General features: G+C 35.7%; 3 protein-coding genes across 4 annotated transcripts; 2 read left to right on the forward strand and 1 right to left on the reverse strand.

Moving 5' to 3' along the window:
- Positions 1 to 1391: 1391 nt before the first annotated feature.
- Positions 1392 to 9847, forward strand: LOC149741699 (uncharacterized). Of its 2 annotated transcripts, XM_089888533.1 has the most exons (10): positions 1392 to 5001; positions 5573 to 5632; positions 6436 to 6509; positions 6685 to 6770; positions 6987 to 7029; positions 8015 to 8151; positions 8355 to 8811; positions 8870 to 8983; positions 9064 to 9172; positions 9320 to 9847. In XM_089888533.1, exons 1-10 carry the CDS (start codon positions 1533 to 1535, stop codon positions 9373 to 9375), a joined length of 4605 nt encoding a protein of 1534 aa, XP_089744659.1. In that variant the 5' UTR covers positions 1392 to 1532; the 3' UTR covers positions 9376 to 9847. The 2 variants fall into 2 exon arrangements, with proteins under 2 accessions (XP_089744659.1, XP_089744669.1); XM_089888543.1 differs by lacking the exon at positions 5573 to 5632.
- On the reverse strand, positions 9830 to 13884 carry LOC149741700 (uncharacterized). The gene is made up of 11 exons (XM_089888554.1): positions 13233 to 13884; positions 12655 to 12885; positions 12493 to 12562; positions 12293 to 12421; positions 11509 to 11647; positions 11363 to 11450; positions 11011 to 11120; positions 10688 to 10945; positions 10471 to 10626; positions 10232 to 10390; positions 9830 to 10176 (listed from the first exon to the last, which is right to left on the reverse strand). Exons 1-11 carry the CDS (start codon positions 13750 to 13752, stop codon positions 10036 to 10038), a joined length of 2001 nt encoding a protein of 666 aa, XP_089744680.1. The 5' UTR covers positions 13753 to 13884; the 3' UTR covers positions 9830 to 10035.
- Positions 13885 to 18258: 4374 nt separating this feature from the next.
- LOC149741701 (creatine transporter-like) lies at positions 18259 to 23869 on the forward strand. The gene is made up of 13 exons (XM_089887759.1): positions 18259 to 18339; positions 18884 to 19019; positions 19097 to 19227; positions 19746 to 19872; positions 19936 to 20032; positions 20520 to 20650; positions 21051 to 21211; positions 21504 to 21607; positions 21744 to 21868; positions 22065 to 22177; positions 22394 to 22466; positions 23100 to 23388; positions 23431 to 23869. Exons 1-13 carry the CDS (start codon positions 18259 to 18261, stop codon positions 23855 to 23857), a joined length of 1995 nt encoding a protein of 664 aa, XP_089743885.1. The 3' UTR covers positions 23858 to 23869.
- Positions 23870 to 24195: the final 326 nt, after the last annotated feature.

The raw sequence follows: 24195 nt of genomic DNA on the forward strand, positions 1-24195 counted from the left end.
TTACCACATCGATCACCGACTTGTATTGAATTGATTTATTTGTTTCGACGAAAACCAAACATCTAGCATTATGCGCCAGCCAACTTAGGCGTCACATTGATGGTAAATACTAATTAGTATATAGTCCGCTTTTGTTTAAATATTACCAAAACGCGAAAAAATACCAAAAAATTTTAATCCAAAAACAACAGTTTTTTTAAATGGTGCGCACTATATACCAAATGGCCGCTGCATAAAATAAATGGTTGCAGAAATATGAATGAATTTTTTGCTGCATTTTAGAATAATAAATTATTCGTTTGATCGCGCGTCCGGTTATCTTTTTACGGTCCCGAAATTATTACTTGTAACGTTGATAAAACAAAAAAATGGTTTATATTTTAATGTCAGCTGCGCTAGTTGCCCAAATTTGATGTCCGGTTTGCGCTGTGTCGTGCCATTGGCTTCGTCGTTCAATTGTTTCCTGCCACTAATATTATTGTCCTCTCTTTCGTCTGGTAAACACATTTCGATTACAAATGTGGTTTTGCTATGCAGTGCATAATATTGCGGTGGAATTCGTGACCGGCAATATACTCAGCCAGGAGCTACGCTTAAATTAATTAAATTAGCATTTGGTTATTTGTCTGGTATTGGGTTTAATTGGCGTAAAATCACACCAGTGCTAACCAGATAGACGTTACATTTGAAGTATGTAGGAAAGGCGATGTCCGAGTTCAGGTCACGGGTTTAATGTTGAACGCGCGTTTCCTGTACGACGATGTTATCAACTTATGGCTCAAGTTTGTAGTGAACGTTTGTGACTCACCGAAATAAATAGAAAATCGGAAACAAATACACGCCGCGCTTCGACCCACTTTATAATTCGACATCCAGTATGTAATAGCGCGCAAAAAACTTTGTTAACAAGAAGTCGATATTTCTTAAGTCCCGGAGTGAAGGTGGTAACAATGCGTTTTAGATCTGCAAGCTGCATTCTTTTAAAAGCCGTTTTAATGCGCGTATTTGTAATACTGATTTTTCTATTCATATTTATAAAGAGGATTGAGCCTTGACCTTTTCGCTGAGTTTCGCGACCATATTTGCAGTGACGTAAGTGATTGAATTTCCTTGTTTCAGCTTGCGTGGTATTCAAGTTCATTTACCATTGAATTTGTGTGCAGTATACTCTTTAAATAGCTTAAGTCACATTGGTATGCATGACTTTAAACATGTAGTTTTAGTACTGTTAGTTAAGGTATGGTTTACTAGTAAAGTTTCTTATCTGTGTTGTTTTTTCAACCACTTTTCTAATGTTTGTTGGTGTGGAAAAGTTATTGTGTTTCTACCTTCTATTGTAAATTCTAAATAGAAATTTTGAATCAATAGCAACAAGATTTTAAGGAAGTTAATCTCAGCATGACTCAATCTATTGTTTCTGTTGTTTTTTGCTAATTTGTCTATTTTGTTAAATATATTTCTTGTAGATTCAGTGGACTAACTTGAGGTGTAGTTTAAATTAAGACTTTTACTGGATTGTGTTCAGTTCAGGGATGACTGCAATTGCAACTGCTTTCACTGCATATGATATGCAGACCCTCCATGGTCAGAGCTTCCAGGATTATTTCTCCGTGAACTCTTCCGATGAAGATCGAGGATCAGATTACAGTTTATCGGATATTGAGGATGGTTTGTCATCAACTTCAGCTGTAACAAAATGGCCAACTGACATTCCAGTAGTAGTGAATAAAAAGGCGTATAATTTGCCGAACCATGCTAATCATGGGCAACCGGCTCACAGAAAAATTTGCCGGGCTCCGATTCTTACAAATGTGTGGCAACGTCAGGTTTCAATGAATACGTCTCGCAGAAGAAATTCATCTCAACGTCACTCTGCCCATCGCTTACCTGCTCAACAAACTTTGAAATTTGGTGTTCAGCAAATTGCTCATCTGTTTGAGAACATTTCAAATAAAGAGAAAGTAGTTGCATCAACTACTTGTACCACTATGAAAACTATGAACATTCCAAACAAACAAAGCATGAAAGTTGTAAAACTTGCATCTTCTCCAGGCCAAACAAAACTACCTGTTATAAACAGTCCTGTTAATAGGAAACAAAGTTTATCAAGAATTCGAATCCAGTTTCCATCCCCATCGCATATTGATTTAATTCGTGATCGCAGTCAAAGTTACAGCGGTGTGCTTGACTCTCCAAGGTCCAGATGTTCATCAGTCCTCAGTACCAACAGTTTGAAGATGGACAGTGATGCTGCTGATTCCAATGTTTCAGAAGAGGGAGGTTCACATAAATCTGTCAAGCAATGGAAGCATTACAAGAGAGCAATGGAAGCTTACCGGAAATCTGCACAGAGAGCAAAAGCAAAAGCTGCTGCTGCCAATCAAGAGCCTGGTTCTACGAAAGTTGACAGTCCACTCCACAGTCATAGTATATTTGAACGTGGTAGTATATATGATCTGTGGGATAATAAGAGTCACTCTTCCACTCCAACTGTTGAAGATGAAGGCATGAATACTGATCTTTGCAGTGACTTTGGTTCATCTCGGCATAGTGATGAGTATCCCATATGGAACGGGAATTCTCCTGTCTCACCTTCAATAAGAGATTGGAATTATTCAGTTGAAGATACTGATCATTTAAGTTTAGACTATCGTACCCTAATGGCATCCAATAAACCAAAAAATGGCTGGATGTTGGTTCAAAATGCTGTTACTCATAGGGGTGTGAAGAATGAATATAGAAAAAGTATGGAACCAGATTCAATCACAGACATTGATGCTTTAATGATGGAGTTTGATGAAAAAGTATCCAGCAAAGATGATGATGATGAATGTAATGAAAAAACATCTTTTGATTTGACGCAGAATAAAACTAATTCTCCTTCATTAAGTCCTGTTTCACCAGAGAAGATTGTTTGGCCAGAATATGAAAAACTTGTAAAAGCAAAGTCTGAGGTTTGTCAGCATCCCAACTCTAGCTTTAAAATGCGTCTCGCTGCACTGGAGAAAAAAGGAGTGAAATCTATGTGTAGTTTTGAGCAGGATATGAATGAAATGGATAGTGATAAAAGTCGAACATCTTCAACAACTGACACTGATATGTTAAACAGCAACCTAAGAGATAAAAGTATTATTCGCAAGCGGAACTTATCACTCTCCAACTCCTACCTTAACCAGAGACAAGCAAGTGACATGTGCGGTGAAACAAAGACTTTTTCACAACATAGGCATTACCACACTGTTGCCAGCCCTGTAAGATTATCCAAGTTGCTCCGAAAGCAAGCGAAACAAAGGATCCTTTCCCCTCTCTCTTCACCGAAGTGTTCTGTCCAGATTAAAACTGAAGCACGGCCATCTAATCGTAGGACAGCAAGTTTGGGTGATCCTTGCAACGCTTCTTTAGATGAAAACATTACTTTGATCAATGATGAAGATGAAAACTTGTTTTACACTGAGGATGTTTTCCCACTACCGTCACCAGCTTCATTGAAAGATACAAGTTCTTCTATTAATGAATTCAACTTTCCAAGCCCACCTCCTGAATTCACAAATACATTCAATCATGAAGTGGTGCCAGGTTCAGATTCCCAATGTGAGATTGATACTGCCCTTGTTAATAAAAATGCTGCCGAAATTGAAAATAATGTTAATGGTGTCAAAGCTTTCTTTAACATCGGTTGCAATGATGTTGACTCCATAACCAGTAGTACTTACATTAACTGTACTGATGTTGGTCAGAATCCAGTTATTTTATGGAAAAATAAGACAGATAGTTCACTAAATGCATCTAGTAACTTGTCCCCACAATCTATTAATTCCAAAAGGGCATCATGGCTTTACTCAAACATTCAAAGTTCAAGTTTTGAAAACATTCCCACCAACACTGATTCAAGTGCTGCAAGTAATGGTGCAACAACTTACATGAATGTGACTCACCAAAGTAGAAAAGATACTAAAGTGCCTCCACAATTAGAAGTTGCTGTTCCAAAGATTGTTGTTACACGTTCTCCTAAACCCGACCAGAGAAAACTAAACTTAAATTTAAAAAAGAAAAGTTCATTATATTCAGCTATGGCTATTTCTGAAGGTCGAGTTTATCAAAATTCTGATCTCAGTCCAAATGAATATTCATGTATCACCACACCTGGGTCAGAATCAGAAGGTGATTATGTTAATTACGAATCATTCTATAAAAAACTTCCTCCCAAAAGTAAATCTACATCATGCAGTCCGGAGGGACAGAGAAAACATACAGATTATGAGGAACTTGATCCAGCAAAAATTTTACCAAAGAACGTTTCTAAGTTGGAACTCGATATAGACGGATATTTTTCATCACTTGGTAGAAAAAAACTTTCTCCTCGCCACTTGCCAAAATTTCTTCAATCACCAACTTTGTCAAGATTTACAAGTAGAAAAAAAAGCTGCGCTGGCCAACAACCAACCAATGCTACCATATCATCAAATCAACCATTAATGGTGAACTCAAATACAAATACCAACAATAGTTCTGAAGTTTCATCAGTGACCTCATCTTTAGGTTGTATGTCCGTTGAGCTTTCTCCATCCACTTCACACTGCTCTTCATCCATTGCTTCCAGTGGCCAGATCTTCACATCAGTTAACTCGATCCCCAACACCAAGAGCTCCATGTTTGAGTCCAGTGTTTTTGCACCTTACTATGCCTCTTTACCCAGGCACTTCAGAAAGAAAAAGAAGAAGGTAAAACGTGCCCAAGAGATCTCTGTTCCATTGACTGAGTGCCTCACAAATCCCTCAGCGACATTTCAACTTAAATTAGAGAAAGTGTACCAAGCACCGAGCCAGAAATTGGATCTTATTTCAGCTTTCATCAACAAAGAGCCAATACAGAGTGTTGGTGTAGGTGAAGTTGATGTACAGATACCCAGGAAACAACCAGTTACTAAATCTTATTCTACAAGCAATATATTCTCTGGAATGACGAAAGTTCTTAAATTGAACAGATTAAAAACGCGGGCAGGTACAACAGTCTTATATAATTTTAACAACGCTTGTAACTTTTTTATTATCAAATGGTTGTGTTTAACAATATTACTGTAAATTTATAGGGTTTTTGTACTACTTGGTAAATAAGTTCATGTCATTGTTAATCGCAGCACAGTTTGTTTTGAATAGGTGTGGTCTTACAAATGTTGTTGTGAATTGGTTAATAAATTCATTTTATTGTTTAGCAGTTTAGAAGAGTTTGTTTTAGATATCTATAGTTTTGAAATGTTGTTGTAAAATTGCTTTCGACTTGTATAAAGTTGTGTGTTGTTTGTGTGAAAGTTTGGTTTGAAAACTCTGTTTGTTTGTCTTGAAACTTGAGGAATATTGATCCATCCGCACCTGATCGTGACCTTCCTATTGTATATAATGTCCGTGTCGCTAGTGTGGGGAATATTATTCCCAAACCAATTTAACCTGTTATGGTTTCCGATATACAAGACAAATTATATGGTACATGTAAGATCAATACGACTATACAACTTTATTTGATTGATTGTATATCACACACTTTGTTGTGTAATGACCTACATATTCCTTTATAGCAAAAAGCAGGGTAAACTCAGTTCGGAGCCCAAATTCAGCTTTACCCTCTCCCCCTGCAGGTATAAGCAGTGAATTGGAATGGGAATTGCTTGCTCTTGTTATGATTGTTATGCATGTTAATATATGGTGACAATAACATGGAAATATTTGCAATATTTAAGAAATAATTATTGTGTGATAAATATGCAATTTATTATAATATATAATCACCCCCAAATTATTATAAATTATAATCACCCCCAAAAAGTTTTAAATAAGAAAAAAAAGAAAAATTAGTTGCCAGATCAGCAGATCCAGTATATGTGAAAGTTATGGTCTATTCAGCATGGTGGTTTTTTTAAATAATGTAAAAAACAACCAAATAAAGATGATGTATGCTCAATTTATAAAACATTGGACATTTTAAAGCTATGTAACAAACTATTTGTTTAACTAATTCTACATTATTTATATATAAACGTAGCTTTTAGTATTACTACATTACTTTCTGTATGAAACTCTTTTCTTGCTTGCAAGTGAATGTTGAACTGAATACAAAACTTTGTTCTACTAATAGCATTGTGCGATGAAATGGTTGCCTGGTGACTGTTACAATGTCGGTGATTTCGTTTTACTAATTACTCGGAAGATCAACTAATATTGCTTTGTTATTAAAATCTAGTTTCCTTTAATACGGAAAATTTTCTAATATAAGAACTATTTCTACAAAAAATATGTTCAGAATAATACAATATTGTTGTAGCTTTCTCCAATTATTGGTTGTGCATAATTTGTTGTTAAACGCAGCGTTATATGTCTAATGCATTGCATGATTCTTGTGTGTGATACTTATTATGTTGTCCTAAACAATATTTAATTCCAGCGGTCCATCAGCAGCAACAATCATCTTACAACCAACAACCTGCTGCTCCTGTTCATGTGGAAATTAAACCTCAGGTAAGTTACTGCCTTAATATCTGCTGTAGATAATTTTTCACAATTTTTGAAGCTAATTGAAGCAGACCTATGTTTTAGTATGTTTCTGTGACTTTGCATTACATATGTAGGCTAACAAGCTAAACAAATATTTTGCATTTTTTTAACTTATTTATAATTGTTTTCAAACTTTTAGATTGAAGATGGAAAGAAGGCAAAGAAAGGAAAAAAGAAAAAGGGAAAATTAACAAAAGCAGATATCAGTATGCCATCAGGATTCAAGTAAAACGTGTTCTATAACTTATTAAAATCCAATTTAACACCCATATTTTATGTTTGTTTAAAAGTGATTTTAAATAAATGAATGTAAGATTGTGAGATTTAAAGTTTCTAGAATGATGAAATTCCATGGATTGTGATTTATAGTAGAGTGGTGTGGGTCACAGTGTGTGGTACTTACATACAATTTATCTGTTTACACAAGATATCTTGTTACAGGCATGTTGGGCATGTGGGTTGGGATCCAAACAAGGGATTCGACGTAAGTCTTATTCATACATCCTATATCTGTGTAATAGTTATATGCTTATACAAAGCAATTTTTCCATTTTCATGTATAGTAGGGTGGGAAAAGATGGGACACCTTTGTCACATAATATCCTAATATTTTGGATATTAACAACTAACAATGGTCTATCGGAGTCGCGAGGATATATTTTTATAGTTCTTGGAATGTTCTTTGTTTACTACCAAATGAGACAAGAAAATGGAATGAGAAGGTGTCCCATCTTATCTGATTTACATGGATTTTTTTCTAAAGAGATCTCCATGTTTTAATCTCTACTTATCAATTAACAACGCTTCACTTGGCACTAAAGACCTCCATATGCTGGTGCTTGCAGATGTGAATTACATTTTCAAATTCAAACTAACATAGTCTTAGGCCAATGCTTACTGGTTTATCAGCTTACTTTATTCCGTGTTTAAATTGTTGAAGATGCTTAAGGTTTAATGCATTAAGTAACTTTTACGTGAGACAATAATCAGTTATCTGTTACAATTTTTTATAAACTGATTAACTGAATATGGATTATGAAAGAATCTTTATTTTTTTCTTTTTTTTATTATTACGTGCCTGCGTATCAGTCTATGACACTTGTTTCAAAGTATATTTGTGAGTTTTAGTAAACATAGTCAAGATGGTACTAAACTTTTGTACTTTTAGTAGAAAAGAATATAATAATACTTTCAAAGAATATTTATTACACTGTAAGCAGACGAGGATAAAAAAATGGTGCCAATTATATGCGTCTGACTGCGATACGGTGTTGCGGCATCGGTCGCATGAAGGACTTGAAATGGGCTTTCCAGGTGTTAGGGTATAAAACCAGTTAAATCTAATTTAAATCCCAGGTTCTTGACAAGGCCTCACCCTTCAAGAATAAAAGAGCTATGTTACAATTAGTAAATGATTTAAGTTTCCTCAAATGCAATGCATTGTGATTCATGATAAATTTTGATTTCAGACCAACAATATGGATCCAGATGTGAAGGAATTATTCAATAACGCTGGTGTCACAGAGGATGATATGCATGATAAAGAGAAAGCTCAGTTTATCTACGATTTCATTGAGAAACGAGGGGGAATAGATGCTGTTAAACAGTAATTATAAACTTCAATTGTTGGTTTTAACTTTTTTACATTAACTTATTCTAGGAATCTAGGATATCCTATAATCCTTGAATAATACAAAAAGATTTAAATCTCACGGATACGAATACAGTATTGTTTATCCGTATGCATAGTATACAGTAATTTTGATTTTTTTTATTTTTGTTTAAGTATTCGAACAACTTTATCTATAGAGAACAGAAGCAAAGAGGTGCTCCTCCTCCTCCACCACAGAGAGGAACAGGAGGAGGTCCACCACCCCCGCCCCCACAAAGAGGAGGACCCCCTCCACCTCCCCGAAAAGATGCTTCACGATCTCAACCACCACCACCACATAGGAGCCAAGGTCCTCCTCCTCCACCTCCTGACCGAGGAAATCGTCAAGCTCAGACACCTCAACCTCCGAGAGGTCGTGAACCTCCAGTTCTTGGAGGTAGGATGAGCCATCCACCTCCACCACCCCGTGCTCCAGAAAGCATTCCTCCCCCGCCCCCACCATCTGCATCATATGCCCCACCCCCTCCTCCCTCCATGCCATCTAATGTTCCTCCTCCACCCCCGCCTCCACCACCAAGCTCTTCTGCTCCACCACCTCCTCCTCCTGCCACTGGTATGGGCCGTGGAGCATTGCTGCAGCAGATAAGACAAGGGGTAAGTTAAGACAGTTTTGTTAAATAGTCAAGAAAACTTTATGACAAACAATTTTTAGACCGGTTTGAAATCAGCATCTGAACCTGTTAAGACCACGAACCGTCCGGCTGCTACCGGCCGTGATGCGTTGTTGGATGATATAAGGAAAGGTGGAATTGGTGGATTGAAATCGGTAATATATATTTCCTACTTCCAATAATTTATGTTAAAAAATAATACAAACACACCATTTATTAAAATTTTTATTCTAAGGTATCCCATGAACAGAACGATAAACCAGTAGCTTCACCTCCTCCAGAAGAGGGTTTAGCTGGTGCCCTTGCTCGTGCTTTGCAGAAGCGAGAAAATGCAATTCATTCAGGTTGGTTTTATAATCAATGTATCAAGATATCTGAGATGTGAAATACTAACAGTAACAGCCACTGTTCAAAAACTGGTATTTAGTTGTAAAATTACTGTTTTTGCCTATTATGATATGTTATGGTTAAATTAAATATTTCCTCCACAGATTCTGAATCGGATTCTGATAATGAAGATTTTGATGACGAGGAATGGAGTGATTAGAAATATTTAAAGATGAATGAAATGGTTTTATTTTGTGGTTAATATTGCGGTATTGGCAATCACATAATTTAAACACTGTCATCTATATATTCCAGCCTATAGTGAACATACCATGCAAATATAATTATGTGGAACAGTGCCTTTAGTAAAGCAGTCAAGTTATTAAATACAACATGGAAAATAATTATTATAGTATCAGATATCAGGCTACCATTATGCTTGCATCTGTCCACCAAATCACATTTGGAGAAATGGTTACCATACCTGACATTGTGCGTTTTGCATGGTGTGTATTACCAAGCTGGATAGTTTTGATTGTATCTGTATCTCGTATGTGTATATAATAATGTTATACAATATTTACTTGGTTTAAACAGCTTGCATTATATTAATTGATGTTGAAATTGTTATTAACTAAACTGCAACTGCGTTATTGTAATTACTGCAACAAATATAAGTGATCCGATCTGGAGTTTTTTTTATTTATTACAAAAAGTACAGAAGTACAATAACAGGAATATATTACTATTAATCTCACAAGGTGTGCAATGAAGTTGTGTGCTTGAAGGTAAGATAATATAAACTCACAGTGAATTAGTAGTTAGATCAGAGCATAGGTAGTGTGTCAATACAGGTAGTTTACAAACTGCATATGAAAAATCAAAACTTAACCCGAGATATTCTTCTCCGTGAAACATTTTTTACTGGAGGTGTTTTATAGACAACAGGAACTACTTCTTTGTGAAGAATGAAATTGTCTCTGTCAGGATCTAAATTGCTGATCAATCTTTCTGTTTCAATCTAAAATAGAATAAATAAACAATACTGTGTTTTAATAATGATTGGGACCACTTACCTCATTGGAACATTTCTTGAGGTTTCGAACTGCATTACGAAGATCTTCAATTTTGATTTTTTCTGCAGTAGCAATGGCCTTCAAGAACTGTGCAGAAATTATTTTTCCCCTTGCCAGAACTCTATGCAAGTGAACAGATCCTCCATACAATGAACATTTCTACAGAAAAGGTTTATTACTAACGCTGCTTGAGTAAAACTAAAATAGTTGTTCAGATACACAAATAACTATTGGCATACTTTTCGTTCCTGTTCATTTTGCCCCTCATAAAAAACACATATTGGCCTTGATTTGATCATCTGTCTTAGCATTTCGATCAGGTCTGGGGAGAGAACCACCTCCTTAATACTAAGATCAGTAAAAACATCACTTTGTTGCAAATGCTTTAAAAGATACTGTAACAAATTTCATGTTTAAGAAATTATTTTAAAAAAAAATAAAACACTTATTACGAACCATCACGCCTTTTCTGCCTAAGGGGTTTCTATCAAGAACCAAAGTTGTCAATCCACATGCTGTCTTTTTTATTTTCTTTCCTTTGATTCCGCAAATGCTCGAAGCTAAACGTTCAGCACCGAAAGGCCCGATATGATTAACAGCAAGTGACAGATGACGTAAATTAGAGTTATGACGAAGTGGGCGGCCCAACAGAGCTGCCCCTTCGTCTCCCAAGCCATTCCATGACAAATCCAAACTTTGCAATGTTGAGTTCACCTTCAGCAATGACATTAGTGTAAGTTAACTGTTTAGTATTTAGTTAGTGTTTGGTTAAGCATTACTTTAAAGCATTGCCCGAGTGCTGCAGCAGCAATCTTTGCAAGCATATTCCACGATAGGTTTAAGCTGGTGAGACTGCTATTATCCATCAGCATTGCAGCAAATGCTTGACCTGGATAAAACATGAATCAGAGTAAAAAACATTGTAATTAATGTTTAAAATTTACTATACATCAAAAAAAGTAACTCTTATGACAATGGTATTATAATTTAAAGTATTGTTTTGTTGCTATATCCTGTTTTTTTTAAATATATTTTTAAAAATCTTTGCTACCATAATCAACGAGACAAATAAAGTTATGATTATTATTAAAATTTTAGTATACCCATTAAAGTATAGCACTAAAAATGTACCTGCACTATCGGTGAACTGGTTATGACTAACATCTAGAGATTGAAGCGTCGAGTTTAATTTTAAAGCTTCACAAAGATGAAGAGCTTCCTGTCAAATCAATATCAAATAAATAACAAACATCCTGAAATGTTTTGAGTATACTCACTTTGTCAGCCAGTGTGTTGTGGCTGATGCAAATATGCGTCAATGTTGTATTGGTACACAGCATAGATGAGATATAGTACCCAGAATCATTTTTTAACTGATTAAATCCCAGGTTCAAGCGACATATATTTGAATTCTTCCTGATTACAAAGAGACATAAAAGAATTAGTTTGGCCAGTTGTACAATTGAATTAAATCTCTGTGTACACAAAGCGCAGTTTCGATTAGGTACAATGGATTTAAATTTCCCATACAAATACAGGAACGCCCAATTGAAATGAAGATGAGTGCTTACCAACAAAACCTACTATTGTACATTTGATTCTTTGTTGTTATAACATTGCAGAACAATATAGGAGATATGTATTACAAAGCATCAACTTTCACAATGTGTACAAAGGAGGGTCAGAATTAATTTGTGTTGTCTACAGCATTATTAAAGCTGTAAATATCATAACCTTTACACTGGGACTGGGTATTCTGCTATACTTCCTAAACAATACATTTTTGTAATTAATGTTTACAGCATTATATATATATAGTAGCTTGGTGTAAGATGGGACACCTGCTCATTCTATTTTCTCCTCCAGTTTATAGTAAACAAAGAAAGTTCAAAAAATATTTAAAAATGTATCTTAATGACTCCAATATAGCGTTGTTACTTGTTTAAAACACAATCAGGATGTTTGGATATTGTGTGCTGAAGGTGCCCCCATCTTCCCCCCACCCTACTATATATATATATACTAAAAACAACAGAAGAGTTTTTGTAATTTTCCACATACTTCAACATGTCTATGACATGCTTAGCTCCATCATCATTGATTGAGTTACCAGATAGATCAAGTTGTTCAACAAATGTATTGTGTAACAAAGCGGCAGACAATGCAAGTGTATCTTTACTGCTGAGTGATCTGATTAAACATGAATGTATTTAAAGTGGTGTAGGGCTACATACAAAAAGTTACTTAAAACAATATTTTACCTGTGATGCAATAAAAATTGAAAGTTTTTATCAGATAACTTTTCCACAATTTTCTGAGATGTCGGTACACCTAGAGAAACAGAATATGTCACTAGAACCATTTAACACAAACACATTATCACTCAAAAATTTGCAAAATTATTGTTTCGTAAAAACCATTACTTCTTTGACAGCAAATCTTTTTGTAACGAGTTGCCCCAGTCAAATCTGCAACTTCTGGGTGATAATTAACAAAATCATCTTCGAGATCTGTGTCATACTCATCAGACTGTGGATCCAAACCATCAAGAAAATCCCGGAAAGTCATTGAAGTTTCTGGTCGCGTGGTATTGGATTCACGACTGGCCAAGCGTTCATGAACCCACGCCCAATTCATTGAACTCACCGTTGACCCTACAGGCATTTATGAACTTTAACATAACTTGCATTGTTTAGTTATAAGAAATAGAACAATTAAGATAAGTTGGTAAAAGAAGTCACGCTACTTAATGGCCAATACTCATAGTCTTAGGAGTCATTGCAGTATAGCACAAAAGCCACACATGTTATTTATTTTAAAATTAAACCATGTTATAATTAAGGATTTGCTGATCTACACTATTGGGTTCTAACTATCAAACAAGATGCAATTTGGTGACAGTGTTAAGCAAATTAACAATTTAAATCATTGAACTTTTCGCAGATGGTGTAGAGTTAATAATGGTGCACAGATAATTTTAGTTAAACTAAAATTATCTTACTTGGTGTCACAAAAGGTTGCTTAGCCAGGTTAAGGTTGGTTGGACTCTCATTATCATAAAACTCTGGTTTGGCAAGTTCTTCTTCAACAGTGTCGGAAAAATCTTGAGTTTGTAGAGCAGATCTTGCAGTTATTTCACGACTCCTGCTCACTTTGGGACCACTGTCGGTTCGACCTGTATTACTAGATGGTTCACTACCTTGGCTAGCATTGATAATGACGATCCTCGGAGTATTTTGAAATAAAGAAGAATCTCGAAGTTTTACATGATCTATTGCAGGAGGAGCAGAATGCATAGCGCACCGATCATCATGGACTGTGGGCTTTTTACGACGACCTACGCCGTCTCCACTTGACTTTAGATAACGTCTGTACTTAATATTGCTTTCCATTAAGAGTTGCCTTTGCTGCTTTTGAACACTTCGTTTTGCCGCACGCGAGAGGACTAACATGGCTCGGTCAGATATTGGAACATCTGTTTCATCACTACGGATTCGAGCTTTAGAACTCGAACAATCCATCTTTGCCGTTACACATACGAACAACTGATAATCAGTGCATTAAATTACATTTACACAATACACTAAACAAGCGTAGGAAATCGAAATAAGCTAAATGTACTCACATTGTTACGGGTCCTACTAAAACACGCCCGGCGGGGCCCGGTGAAAATATACTAAAACACGCCCGGTGGAACCGGTCAAACTAAAACACGCCCGGTGGGGGGCCCGGTGTGAAATTCGTGTAAAGGGAGCTTTCCCTATGCAAGACCCACCAAAATGTGTGTGTGAAACAGAACTTATGAAAAATGGAAGATATTGTCTGTCTGCAAAGAATGAAGCGGCCAATTTTCGGTGATAGAAGTTACATTCTTGCCCCCCACTTCATCGCAGTAACAAAATGTGCTAATACGGAAAAGCCGAACACGTTAACTAAAAGATGACCCATAATCATGTATAATATTTACATTGTTCGTTTTTTAAAGTTTTTAATAATAAAACTTCGATCAAATATAAGTGTATGTATAGTACTGTGGCGTAAGGTAGGACACTTTTAGCACGTATATTAGGATGGGGGAAGATGGGACACCTTTTCATTCTGTTTTTTCGTCCGATTTGGTAGCAAACAAAGAACATTCAAAGGATTATACAACCGTATTCTCGAGACCTACATAGACCGTATTTAATTGTTTAAAACACGATCAGAAAAGTTAGATAATATGTGGTAAAGTTGTCCCGTCCTCCCCCTTCCTACTATAATATTTAAATATCCTGATCGTGTTTCAATCGATTAACAATGGTCTATGGAAGTCGTGAAGATACGGTTTTATAATTCTTCAAATGTTGTTTGTTTGCTACCTAAATGGGACGAGAAATAGAATGAAAAGGTGTCCCATCTTACCCCACTCCCTATTAACAAAAAACAACGAATAAACTTTTGCTAAAAATACAGTTCATTATGTAAGTGTACAACGAAACAAATTTCGTACATCCATAATCAAAGTTCATTTTCAAAAACCTCAACTCGAGGGTCTCATTAGGCTAAAAATCTGTACACACGCATCACATTTTGGTGGATCTTGCAAAGGAAAAGGTCCCTTACCACGAAATACTCACCGGGGCCCCACCTAGCGTGTTTTAGTATGACTCGTTTCACCGGGTCCTCATCGGGTTCTACCGGGCCCCACCGGGCCTCGCACCGAGCGTGTTTTAGTATAGTTTTTACGACCGGGCCCCGCCGGGCATGTTTTAGTAGGACCGATCGTTATTCGTTACTGCTGACTACGGACCAGTTGGGGGAGTTTACCCTCGCCGATTGCTTTCTCTCACTTACCTTTGCTCTTTTGCGATACGCTAAAATTAGAGAAACAAGAGAGCACAGCTGTAATGAATGAGCACGTAAATGAATCAGCACAATTTTGGTTAAACCTTTTAATACCACGATCGACTGAGCTCGATCGAAAACAAATCAGAAATAACCAATCAAGTGGGTTTTGGTTGCCATTTGTGACCGTGTAGCAGTATAGGCATAATTTTTTAATCAGCGGCAATTACGTGACGTTGGAAGGCAGTATTAATCATATGGTGATTAGCTAAAAATAATATTTCAATTACCTTAAATGGTAATAATGTATAAATGCTTTCAATGCGCCCCTACGTAAATGATAATAATTTGATACAGACGTCAATTGTTGTGGGAATTCTTTATCTCACCAAAGAACACTTCTTTAATCTCACATTCACAAATCCTCAGATATTATAAGCACTGTTTTGACAGATCGTAGGGTAAAAACGGTTGCGCAACCGTTAAAGCGACTGGGAACAGATGATAATGTCCCAAATCCTGTTTTAGCCCAGCGAAACAAATATTTTGTATATATTTGTTTTAATAATTTATCCGGCGCCGTGACAAAGTGGTTAGCGCGCCTGCCTGTAACCAATCGAGTATTGTAATCAATATTTAATCGCAATTTATGCGATTGTATGCACTATGGTTTATATAACTATGCTAAGTTAGAAATGTAATTTATAGCCTATTTCGCTTTTAGACAAACAAAAAATTAATCGTTAATTACTCGCTAATTAAGCAATCGGATGCAAAATGGTCTATTACTTGCTATTTATTATTCGGTTTTAAATGTAAAAAAATATTCTAAAATGTATAAACATATATTATGGTTTCATTTCAATCCGAAGATTTAACAATAAATGTGAGAATTAAAAATTGAGATACGTTGGAAAAAGTCTAATTAACAACAACAACACCCACAACAAAAAGAACAACACTGTTCGACAAAAAATAGTCTATGTGACTACTCACGCAATATGTCCTTAATGGCACCGTCCTACCCCACTATTTAATGCGGTTGCTTATAACTTTATTAATCGAAACGAATATATCACAACATCGGCTCCGTAGCACAGTTGGTTAGCGCGCTTGGCTCTAACCCAGAGCTAAGAGTTCAAGGATCTTCGCTGCTACCATTGTGGGCGTATGTATCCTTTGACACTTCACGGTAATTGCTCCAATCCAGTGGTCACTAATGGGTTGTCCAAATTATCAGCCACACATAAAAAAATGAAAAAATCCACAAAAAAATAATCACTCACAAAGTAACATACGAGGTGTACACCCGTGTTACAACGATTGTTGTTTTCCGGCCACGCGAGGAAAAGTAAGTTACATTCATTTATTCAAGTGAAAAAATAAAATCTTAATAAATCTTAACTAGAAGAAAGGTATGGATAGTACAAATTTAAAGTATCAGCCAAAAAAAACGTCATATGTTTGGATTTGTGAATTTGAACAACATGATCCTAAACCATAGGTAGTGGATAAAACATGTGATTTAAACTTCACCAACCCAACTATATCCTTAAATTATATAGGACTAATACGGTGGGAAAGATGGGACACCTTTAGCACAATATCCAAATATCCTAATTGTGTTTTATTTAAACAATTAACAACGCTTTAAGGGAGTTGTGAGGATACGGTTTTATATTTAATTGAATTTTCTTTGATTACTACCTAATGTGAGGAGGAAATAGAATGATAAGGTGTCCCATCTTCCCCCACCTTACTATATCCGAATAATTAAATAGTGGACGAGCATCAGTGTTTTCTTATATAACCAGCCAAACAGCCCAATCGTTGCAAATACAATGCACATAGTACTGCAAATACAATGCACATATAATACTGCAAATAAAATGCAAATTAACCTTGCCATATGCTGTGTGCGTTTGAGTGCCAAGACAAATGATTTCTCCAATTCCATTTGTATAAGCGGAATTGAAACCGATACTGTTGTGTAAACACAATCGCAAAATTTATTGGCTGTGCTTTCCAATTATAGATAAGCGCTTGTTTCTCATTGAATTGTTATTGCTAATTTGTCGAACGGCTTGTGTTTAAGATAAAATATTAGATTAAGTTTAGCTCACAAGTTTAACCTATTGGTGTTGTATTGTTCGAAGTCATAAAGTCATAATTAAAGGACAGTTTTCATTCTAAAGGTAAATAAACATCCGCTGTACGTGTAATGGACAACCAGAAAGACAAACAGCAGTAAGTATGTATAATTGAATGCAGTTCATTATAATTATGGAATTTAGAATTAGTAGCACATTCCGGGGAGTTGCGAACTTCAGAGTCGTTAAGAAGAACTTTGCACTAAGTACTGCATATATAGTAGGGCGGGAAAAGATATGATACCTTTTCATTATGTTTTCTTGTCCTATTTGGTAGTAAACAAAGAATTATAAAGCCGTACCCGCACGGCTTATATAGATCGTTGTTAATTGTATAAAACACGATCCGGATATTGGGATATTATGTGCTAAAAGTGTCCCGTCTTTCCGCACCCCACTACAGTATACTATTAACCATGAACGGTCGCGCAAACTTTTAAAAGAATACATCGGGTTATATGCAAAAGAGTTTCGGAAACCCCGGCTACTTAATAGAAACACACCTAAACCTAGCGCCGTGGCAAAGTATTTAGCGCGCCTGCCTCTTACCCAGAGGTAATGGGTTCAAGGCTCGTCGCTGCTATCATTGCGGGCGTGTATGTCCTTGGGCAAAAGACTTAACGGCAATTGCTCCAACCCATTGGTCACTCGTGGGTTATCCAAACTATCAGATGGTCACACGTAAAAATAATGAAAAAATCCAAAAAACTAATTACCTTCAAAGAAACATACAAGGTAACTCCGAAGCTGGCACGAAGTGTATGAAACAGAACACCCATGTTAAGGACTGACGTTTTCCGGCCACGAGAGAACATTCGTTGTTTTATAAATAGAATTTTGTATTTTGACCAAAAATTCTTAGAACATGAGCCTGCTTTGGATGTTTGCATTTGTAAATAAATTTAATTTATTTTGCCTGGTGTATTATAAGATAGATATTGGCCTATACTCAATACACTGAGTACTTGTACGTGTGTACTGTGCGTGAGTGTAATTTCGCACATGACTAATACTCTGTGACCGTAAAACATAGTTGAATTTTTATAAAATATAATGAAACTTTTCTTGTTTTGCTATCAAGGACATTTCATTCGTTTCCTTGTTGAACTGTTACTGAGGACTGACTTACCACAAGTGATAAATAGATTATTTAATTCCAAACAAAAGATATAAGTGTCACAGAATAAAAGTGTTTTATTCGTTGCAAAGGCAGTCGATATAAATGGAAAATAATATGACCAATAAGAAAAACACACGTTTTTTCGCAACATTACGAATATCTGCTTGTTTAACACATTGAGGTTTACAGCATTAATGCCCATTTTGTCATCAGTTGTTTATCTTCGCTTTTTCCGTTTTTTTTAAAACTTAATTTCACATGACTTGAATTATTTTTATATTGGGTAAAATCGCTCATGGGTTTTAAACGTTTCCGCGTAAACCAGAGGTTTTGTGGTGCTTTTATTCCGTATTTAATGCATGTGCACTGAAATTATAATCGAGGACGTGTTATGGTCCACCTCCAAAACAAAACATTTAACATTTGGGAGAAGGCGTTTGCCGAAACCTATTTTAGTTTATAGGCAGACATAAGGTTGTGACGTGAAAATAACTCAAGTTGTGTGTGACTTGTATTTACGTCTTTGGCCATGTTTATGTGTTGAAATTTGCTCTGTAGTCTGGAAATCACGGTGTGTTTACTTGCAGTGCTGGTTGGGCCAAGCCTACAGAGTTTATATTGAGCCTACTCGGTTACGTCATTGGCGCCGGTAATTTATGGAGGTTTTCATATCTTTGCTTCAAGAACGGAGGAGGTGAGTAAATCTAAACTTAGTCTAATATAATAGGTAATAGTTCTATGTATGAATACTACACTCACACCCTTTTTCAGGAGCATTTTTGATACCGTATCTAATATCAGCGTGTTTCATTTCATTACCGCTATACATGTTCGAAGTAGGTCTGGGTCAATTTACCCAAAAGGGAAGGTTAGCGGCGTGGGAAAGACTGCCAATCATGAAGGTATCTGTTTAAATAATTGGGCACATAGCGAATATCATCTCATATTGCTTAAAGAGAGAAACCCACCAGTTTAAATAAGATTAATACAATTTGTATGTGGATTGGGTATGTTAAGGCAAGCACTGCATGAGTTGCAAATAATTTTAAATCATAATAAATCTTTGATTCACACTGATTAGTGTTGCCACGCCTATATGGAAATATCATTATATACCAAATCCATGTTTTATGAATTTTTTTTTTAGAAGTAGTTTAGAAACTGAAAACGGGCAACTTATGGGATATCACATGCATTGTCGGACAGCGTTTTGTTTTACTCTGTATCATTCTGTTTTCACGCGATTTTTTTAAAAGCTGTTTCGTTTTTTGAAACTTCGATAGTTCTTTTAGACCCCATTTGAGCATCTCCATCTATATAAAATGTTCCATTTTTCGTTAGTGTATGCCCCTATACATGGTAGCGTATTTATTTTCTGATTAAATAATTTTGAATAAAATATAACAACTTATATGTTAAGGGAATTGGTTACGCCACTGTTTTCATTACCGCATTGGGAATGATACCATTTATGGGAATAATGTCTTGGGCAATATTATACCTTGGACATTCATTGACAACTGGCCCTCTTCCATGGACAACTTGTGGTAGGTATATTCTGCAACAGGTGACGCGCAACTGACATACATGCGTTCTATTAATATTTGCAGATAACGATTGGAATACCAAATCGTGTACAATTCTGGGTAATATCACAAATGAAGGCATATTCTTGCAGGATTCATTGCCGCAAGTACAATTCTGGAGGTGAAATCAAAGTGTTCATGTATAGTAGGGTGGGGAAGATGTGACACTTTTCGAACATAATATCTAAATATCCTGATTGGATTTTAAACAACTATAACAACGCTCTATGGGAGTCGTGGGTATACGGTTTTATAATTCTTTGAATATTCTTTGTTTACTACCAAATGGGTAAAGAAAATAGAATGAAAATGTTTCTTATCGGGTAATTAATGAGATAAAAAAAATAATACGCGTAACAGCAAGCAAACAATATATAGTAGGGTGGGGGAAGATGAGACACCTTTTACACATAGTAACCAAATATCCTGATCGTGTTTTAAACAATTAACAACGATCTATGGAAGCCGTGAGGCTAAAATTTTATAAAAAATTGTTGATTGTTTGTTTACTACCAAATTGGAGGAGAAAATAGAATGAAAAGGTGTCCCATCTTCCCCCACCCTACTATACCACAAATTCACCAGTTAACCTCAAGTGTAAACTTTAGAAACTACGTCCTGAGACTTTCTTATCCATACAATGAGAATTTCAACCGGCAAATGGTGCTGTGTTCATTGGGGGCATTAACTTCAATCTATGGCGTCGTTGCAAAAGGAGTGAAAATTAGTGGCAAGGCAAGTTAGTTATAGTTGTTAGTTATATCCGTGTTGTTCGGTGCTACGTAGTAAGTCAAAACTTTTTGCGTACCCCTATTGTCAAAGTGGGTAGACGTGTAGCTTCTCCATGAATAAAAAATTTAAAAAATATCCTATTTTACCCCGTGTCCCAACTTACTTCACCATATTATATAGTAGAGTGGGGAAGATGGGACACCTTTAGCACATAATATCTAAATATCCGGATCGTGTTTTAAACAATTAACAACGGTCTATGGGAGTCGTGAGGATACGGTCTTATAATTCTCTGAATGTTCTTTGTTTACTACCAAATGGGACAAGAAAATAAAATGAAAAGGTGTCCCATCTTCCCCCACCCTACTATATATCAAGAGATGACCTGCCGTATAAATTTTCTTAATATAATCATTTACATTTTTATACCCAGGTTGTTTACTTCACTGCCACATTCCCATACCTTATACTATGCGTGCTGTTTGTGAGGGGAGTTACATTAGAAGGAGCTTCCGATGGAATGAGACAACTTTTCGTTCCAGATTTTAAACGTCTTCTTTCACCCCAGGTAGTTACTACTTCGATCTTAGAATAAAAATCATTTTAATTTTTCGACCAGATCATTTAAAACAATCGCATAGTAGGGTGGGGGAGATAGGACAACTTTAGCACATGATATTTAAATATCCTGATCGTGTTTTAAACAATTAACAACGGTCTATGGGAGTCGTGATGAGGACACGGTTTTATAACCCTTTCAACGTTCTTTGTTTACTACCAAATGCAACTAGAAAATAAAATGAAAAGACGTCCCATATTTCTCCACCCTACTATACATTATGTTTCAAAACACCTTGTAGGTTTGGGTTGAAGCAGCATCACAGGCCATGTACACATTTGGAATATGTAACTCCGGATTGACAGCATTTGGAAGTTTCAATCGTCGTCGCAACAATTTCTTTAAGTTTGTACTATTTTGTTGATTTTACACGAATTTTGATTTTGCCCTTATAGTTGCATTTGTGTTATTGGAAATCACAATTTAACTTAAATTGATGAACTTAAATCTTAATTAGCTCCATTAAGCTTTTTATTTCTAGACAAGCAATTTTCGTTATACCAGCCGGATGTCTTACATCAATATTCATGGGTTTGATTACGTTTAGCTTTCTTGGACATATTGCTCACGTCAATAAAGTGGATATTATCAATGTCCTAAGTTCAGGTAGGCAAGGCATATTTTCCAATGCTAATGCTGTTCGTAATCGCTACTAGTTTTAATCGTATCTTATGACTGGCAGCATGGAAAGCTAGGAAAGATGGATTTGGTGGGAAGATTGTATAGGTGTTGTTATTATTCCCTAAGTTAAACATGCATTTCCTGTAGATACTTCAAATCAATAATTGCGGTTTTAATTTAGGGCCTGGGCTTGTTTTTCAAATTTATCCATATGGGTTGAGTCTGTTGCCCATTCCTCAACTCTGGTCAGCTTTGTTCTTTTTAATGTTTTATCTTGTTTGCATCGACACAGCGGTAAGTTAATTGTGGTTTTTATAGTTTGTTCTTATTATTTATTTACATACTGAAGTTTGTGTTAACGTAACTGAACTAGACATGTCTTATACTCTATCTTAGCGGGTATTTCAAGCGCTAAGCTAGACAATTTTATGTCCGCTTAAAGCGCAAGATAGTTGACGGATCGGGTGGGTATTTATCTGTAACATACTGTGTTTTACATTCCTTTTCAAGTTCGGAGAGTTTGAAGGCATGATGGTGATCATTGGTGATGCTTTTCCTAAGTTTGTTTCTAACACTAAAAATCGTTTGTTGACTTGCGCAACACTGGCTGGATTTCTTTACCTTTCCTGTGTTATGTTTCTCAACAAGGTAACTTATATGTTGTAGTGTGTTCCTTTTTTACTTGAAGGAATTGGAATTTATACGTAATACAATTGAGGTGTGAATCTGTTTCTTTTTATTGAGATATATATGTACATAAAGTAGGGTGGGGGAAGATGGTACACCTTTAAACTCTATTTTCTGGTCCCATTTGGTAGTAAACAAAGAACATTCAAAGAATTATAAAACTATATCCTCACGACTTCCATAGACCGTTGTTAATAGATATTATGCGATAAAGGTGTCCCACCTTCCACCACCCTACTATACTCAGTTCCAACAGAACCAATTATTGTTTACCAATTCTTCATACAAAGTAAAAATACCAATTCTACATACAAAGTAAAAATACCAATTCTTCATACAAAATACAGTAGGTGCCTTTTTAAAACTGTTTAGATGCCTTTTTAAAACTGCATTTTTTCCGTTTGTGAATTGCAAAATAACCCCCTGTGTATTTTAATACATTATCTTGAAATGTTATCAACTAATAAAGTTGGGATAGTACAAACCAATGGTAACACCGAAAAAACGTTATAAATTTTAATTTTTGAAGTATTGGACAATATGTATTTTAACTTTCCCACTATACTTTATGCCTTTTCGTTACAGGATTCTTTATACATTTTCGAATTGATCAATTTTTACGGAGGATCTGGTATCTGTCTTCTGTGGTCAGCACTTTGGGAGTCTATTGCAGTTGGTTGGTTTTGGAACGCTGATAAATTTGCAATCGACTTTAAATACATGACTGGCACCACTCTTTCTATATACTTTAAGTACTGCTACAAGTTATTGATACCAACTATATCAGCGGTACGTTCAAAAGTTGATTCCTTAATTGTGTTTCTCGGTATACTATAAATGTAACGTTGTTTAAAATTAAGTATTCATACATGCTTTGTAACAAAACACCAAACAATTGATAATACGGATTGGGGTACAATAGGGACATGGAAAAATAGTTTTATAAGGTACTATAATAAAGTCCTAAACCTATTGGTGTTCCAGGCAACTCTGATATTCTATTGTATCAAATGGGAACCACTTAAAGTTGGTGATTATGTTTATCCATGGTGGGCAAATGGAATTGGTTGGATACTTTCTCTCTCATCTATTTTATGGATACCCGGAGTTGCTTGTTATGTAATGGTTCGTGGTAATGGTACTTTATCAGAGGTAAGTTATATATTTTTGTCATATAGTAGGGTGGGAGAAGATGGGACACCTTTTCATTCTATTTTCTCAACCCATTTAGTAGTAAACAAAGAACATTCAAAGAGTTATAAACCCGTTTCCTTACGACTCTCATAGGCCAATTGTTTAAAACACGATCAAGATATTTATATATTATGTGTTAAATGTGGCCCGTATCCCACCACCCTTACTATATATTCTGTTTGTATTTTGATTTGAAAGAAAAGTATTAACCTAGAAAAATTGTATCAACAGAGATTCAAACAGGGCATTAAATGGGGCATCGAGGAAAAACATGTTAAAGAAATAAATGTTGAGGTTGAAGAATTGCAGGATTTGAACGCCTGATGTTATAGTTCACACAACAATTGTTCTTGTTGTTTTCCTTTGCTATTATATATACGGCATCTTAATTTTCGGCACTCATATGTTCAGTTTTACATATCTTGGCTAAA

Source organism: Ciona robusta, chromosome 1 (genome assembly GCF_009617815.1).
Source record: "Ciona robusta chromosome 1, ASM961781v2".
Lineage (NCBI taxonomy): Eukaryota > Metazoa > Chordata > Ascidiacea > Phlebobranchia > Cionidae > Ciona > Ciona robusta.

Bases quoted from the DNA above. Each gene is read 5' to 3' on its own strand.
- LOC149741699 (XM_089888533.1), top strand. From the start codon at position 1,533: ATGACTGCAATTGCAACTGCTTTCACTGCATATGATATGCAGACCCTC. The intron at 5,633-6,435 runs GTATAAGCAGTG...ATTTAATTCCAG, and splicing joins TTTACCCTCTCCCCCTGCAG to CGGTCCATCAGCAGCAACAA. The intron at 8,984-9,063 runs GTAATATATATT...TTTTATTCTAAG, and splicing joins GAATTGGTGGATTGAAATCG to GTATCCCATGAACAGAACGA.
- LOC149741700 (XM_089888554.1), bottom strand. From the start codon at position 13,752: ATGGATTGTTCGAGTTCTAAAGCTCGAATCCGTAGTGATGAAACAGAT. The intron at 12,886-13,232 runs GTAAGATAATTT...AAATGCCTGTAG, and splicing joins GCAACCTTTTGTGACACCAA to GGTCAACGGTGAGTTCAATG. The intron at 10,177-10,231 runs GTAAGTGGTCCC...ATTCTATTTTAG, and splicing joins TCAAGAAATGTTCCAATGAG to ATTGAAACAGAAAGATTGAT.
- LOC149741701 (XM_089887759.1), top strand. From the start codon at position 18,259: ATGAAACTTTTCTTGTTTTGCTATCAAGGACATTTCATTCGTTTCCTT. The intron at 19,020-19,096 runs GTGAGTAAATCT...ACCCTTTTTCAG, and splicing joins TTGCTTCAAGAACGGAGGAG to GAGCATTTTTGATACCGTAT. The intron at 22,178-22,393 runs GTAAGTTAATTG...TTCCTTTTCAAG, and splicing joins TTGTTTGCATCGACACAGCG to TTCGGAGAGTTTGAAGGCAT.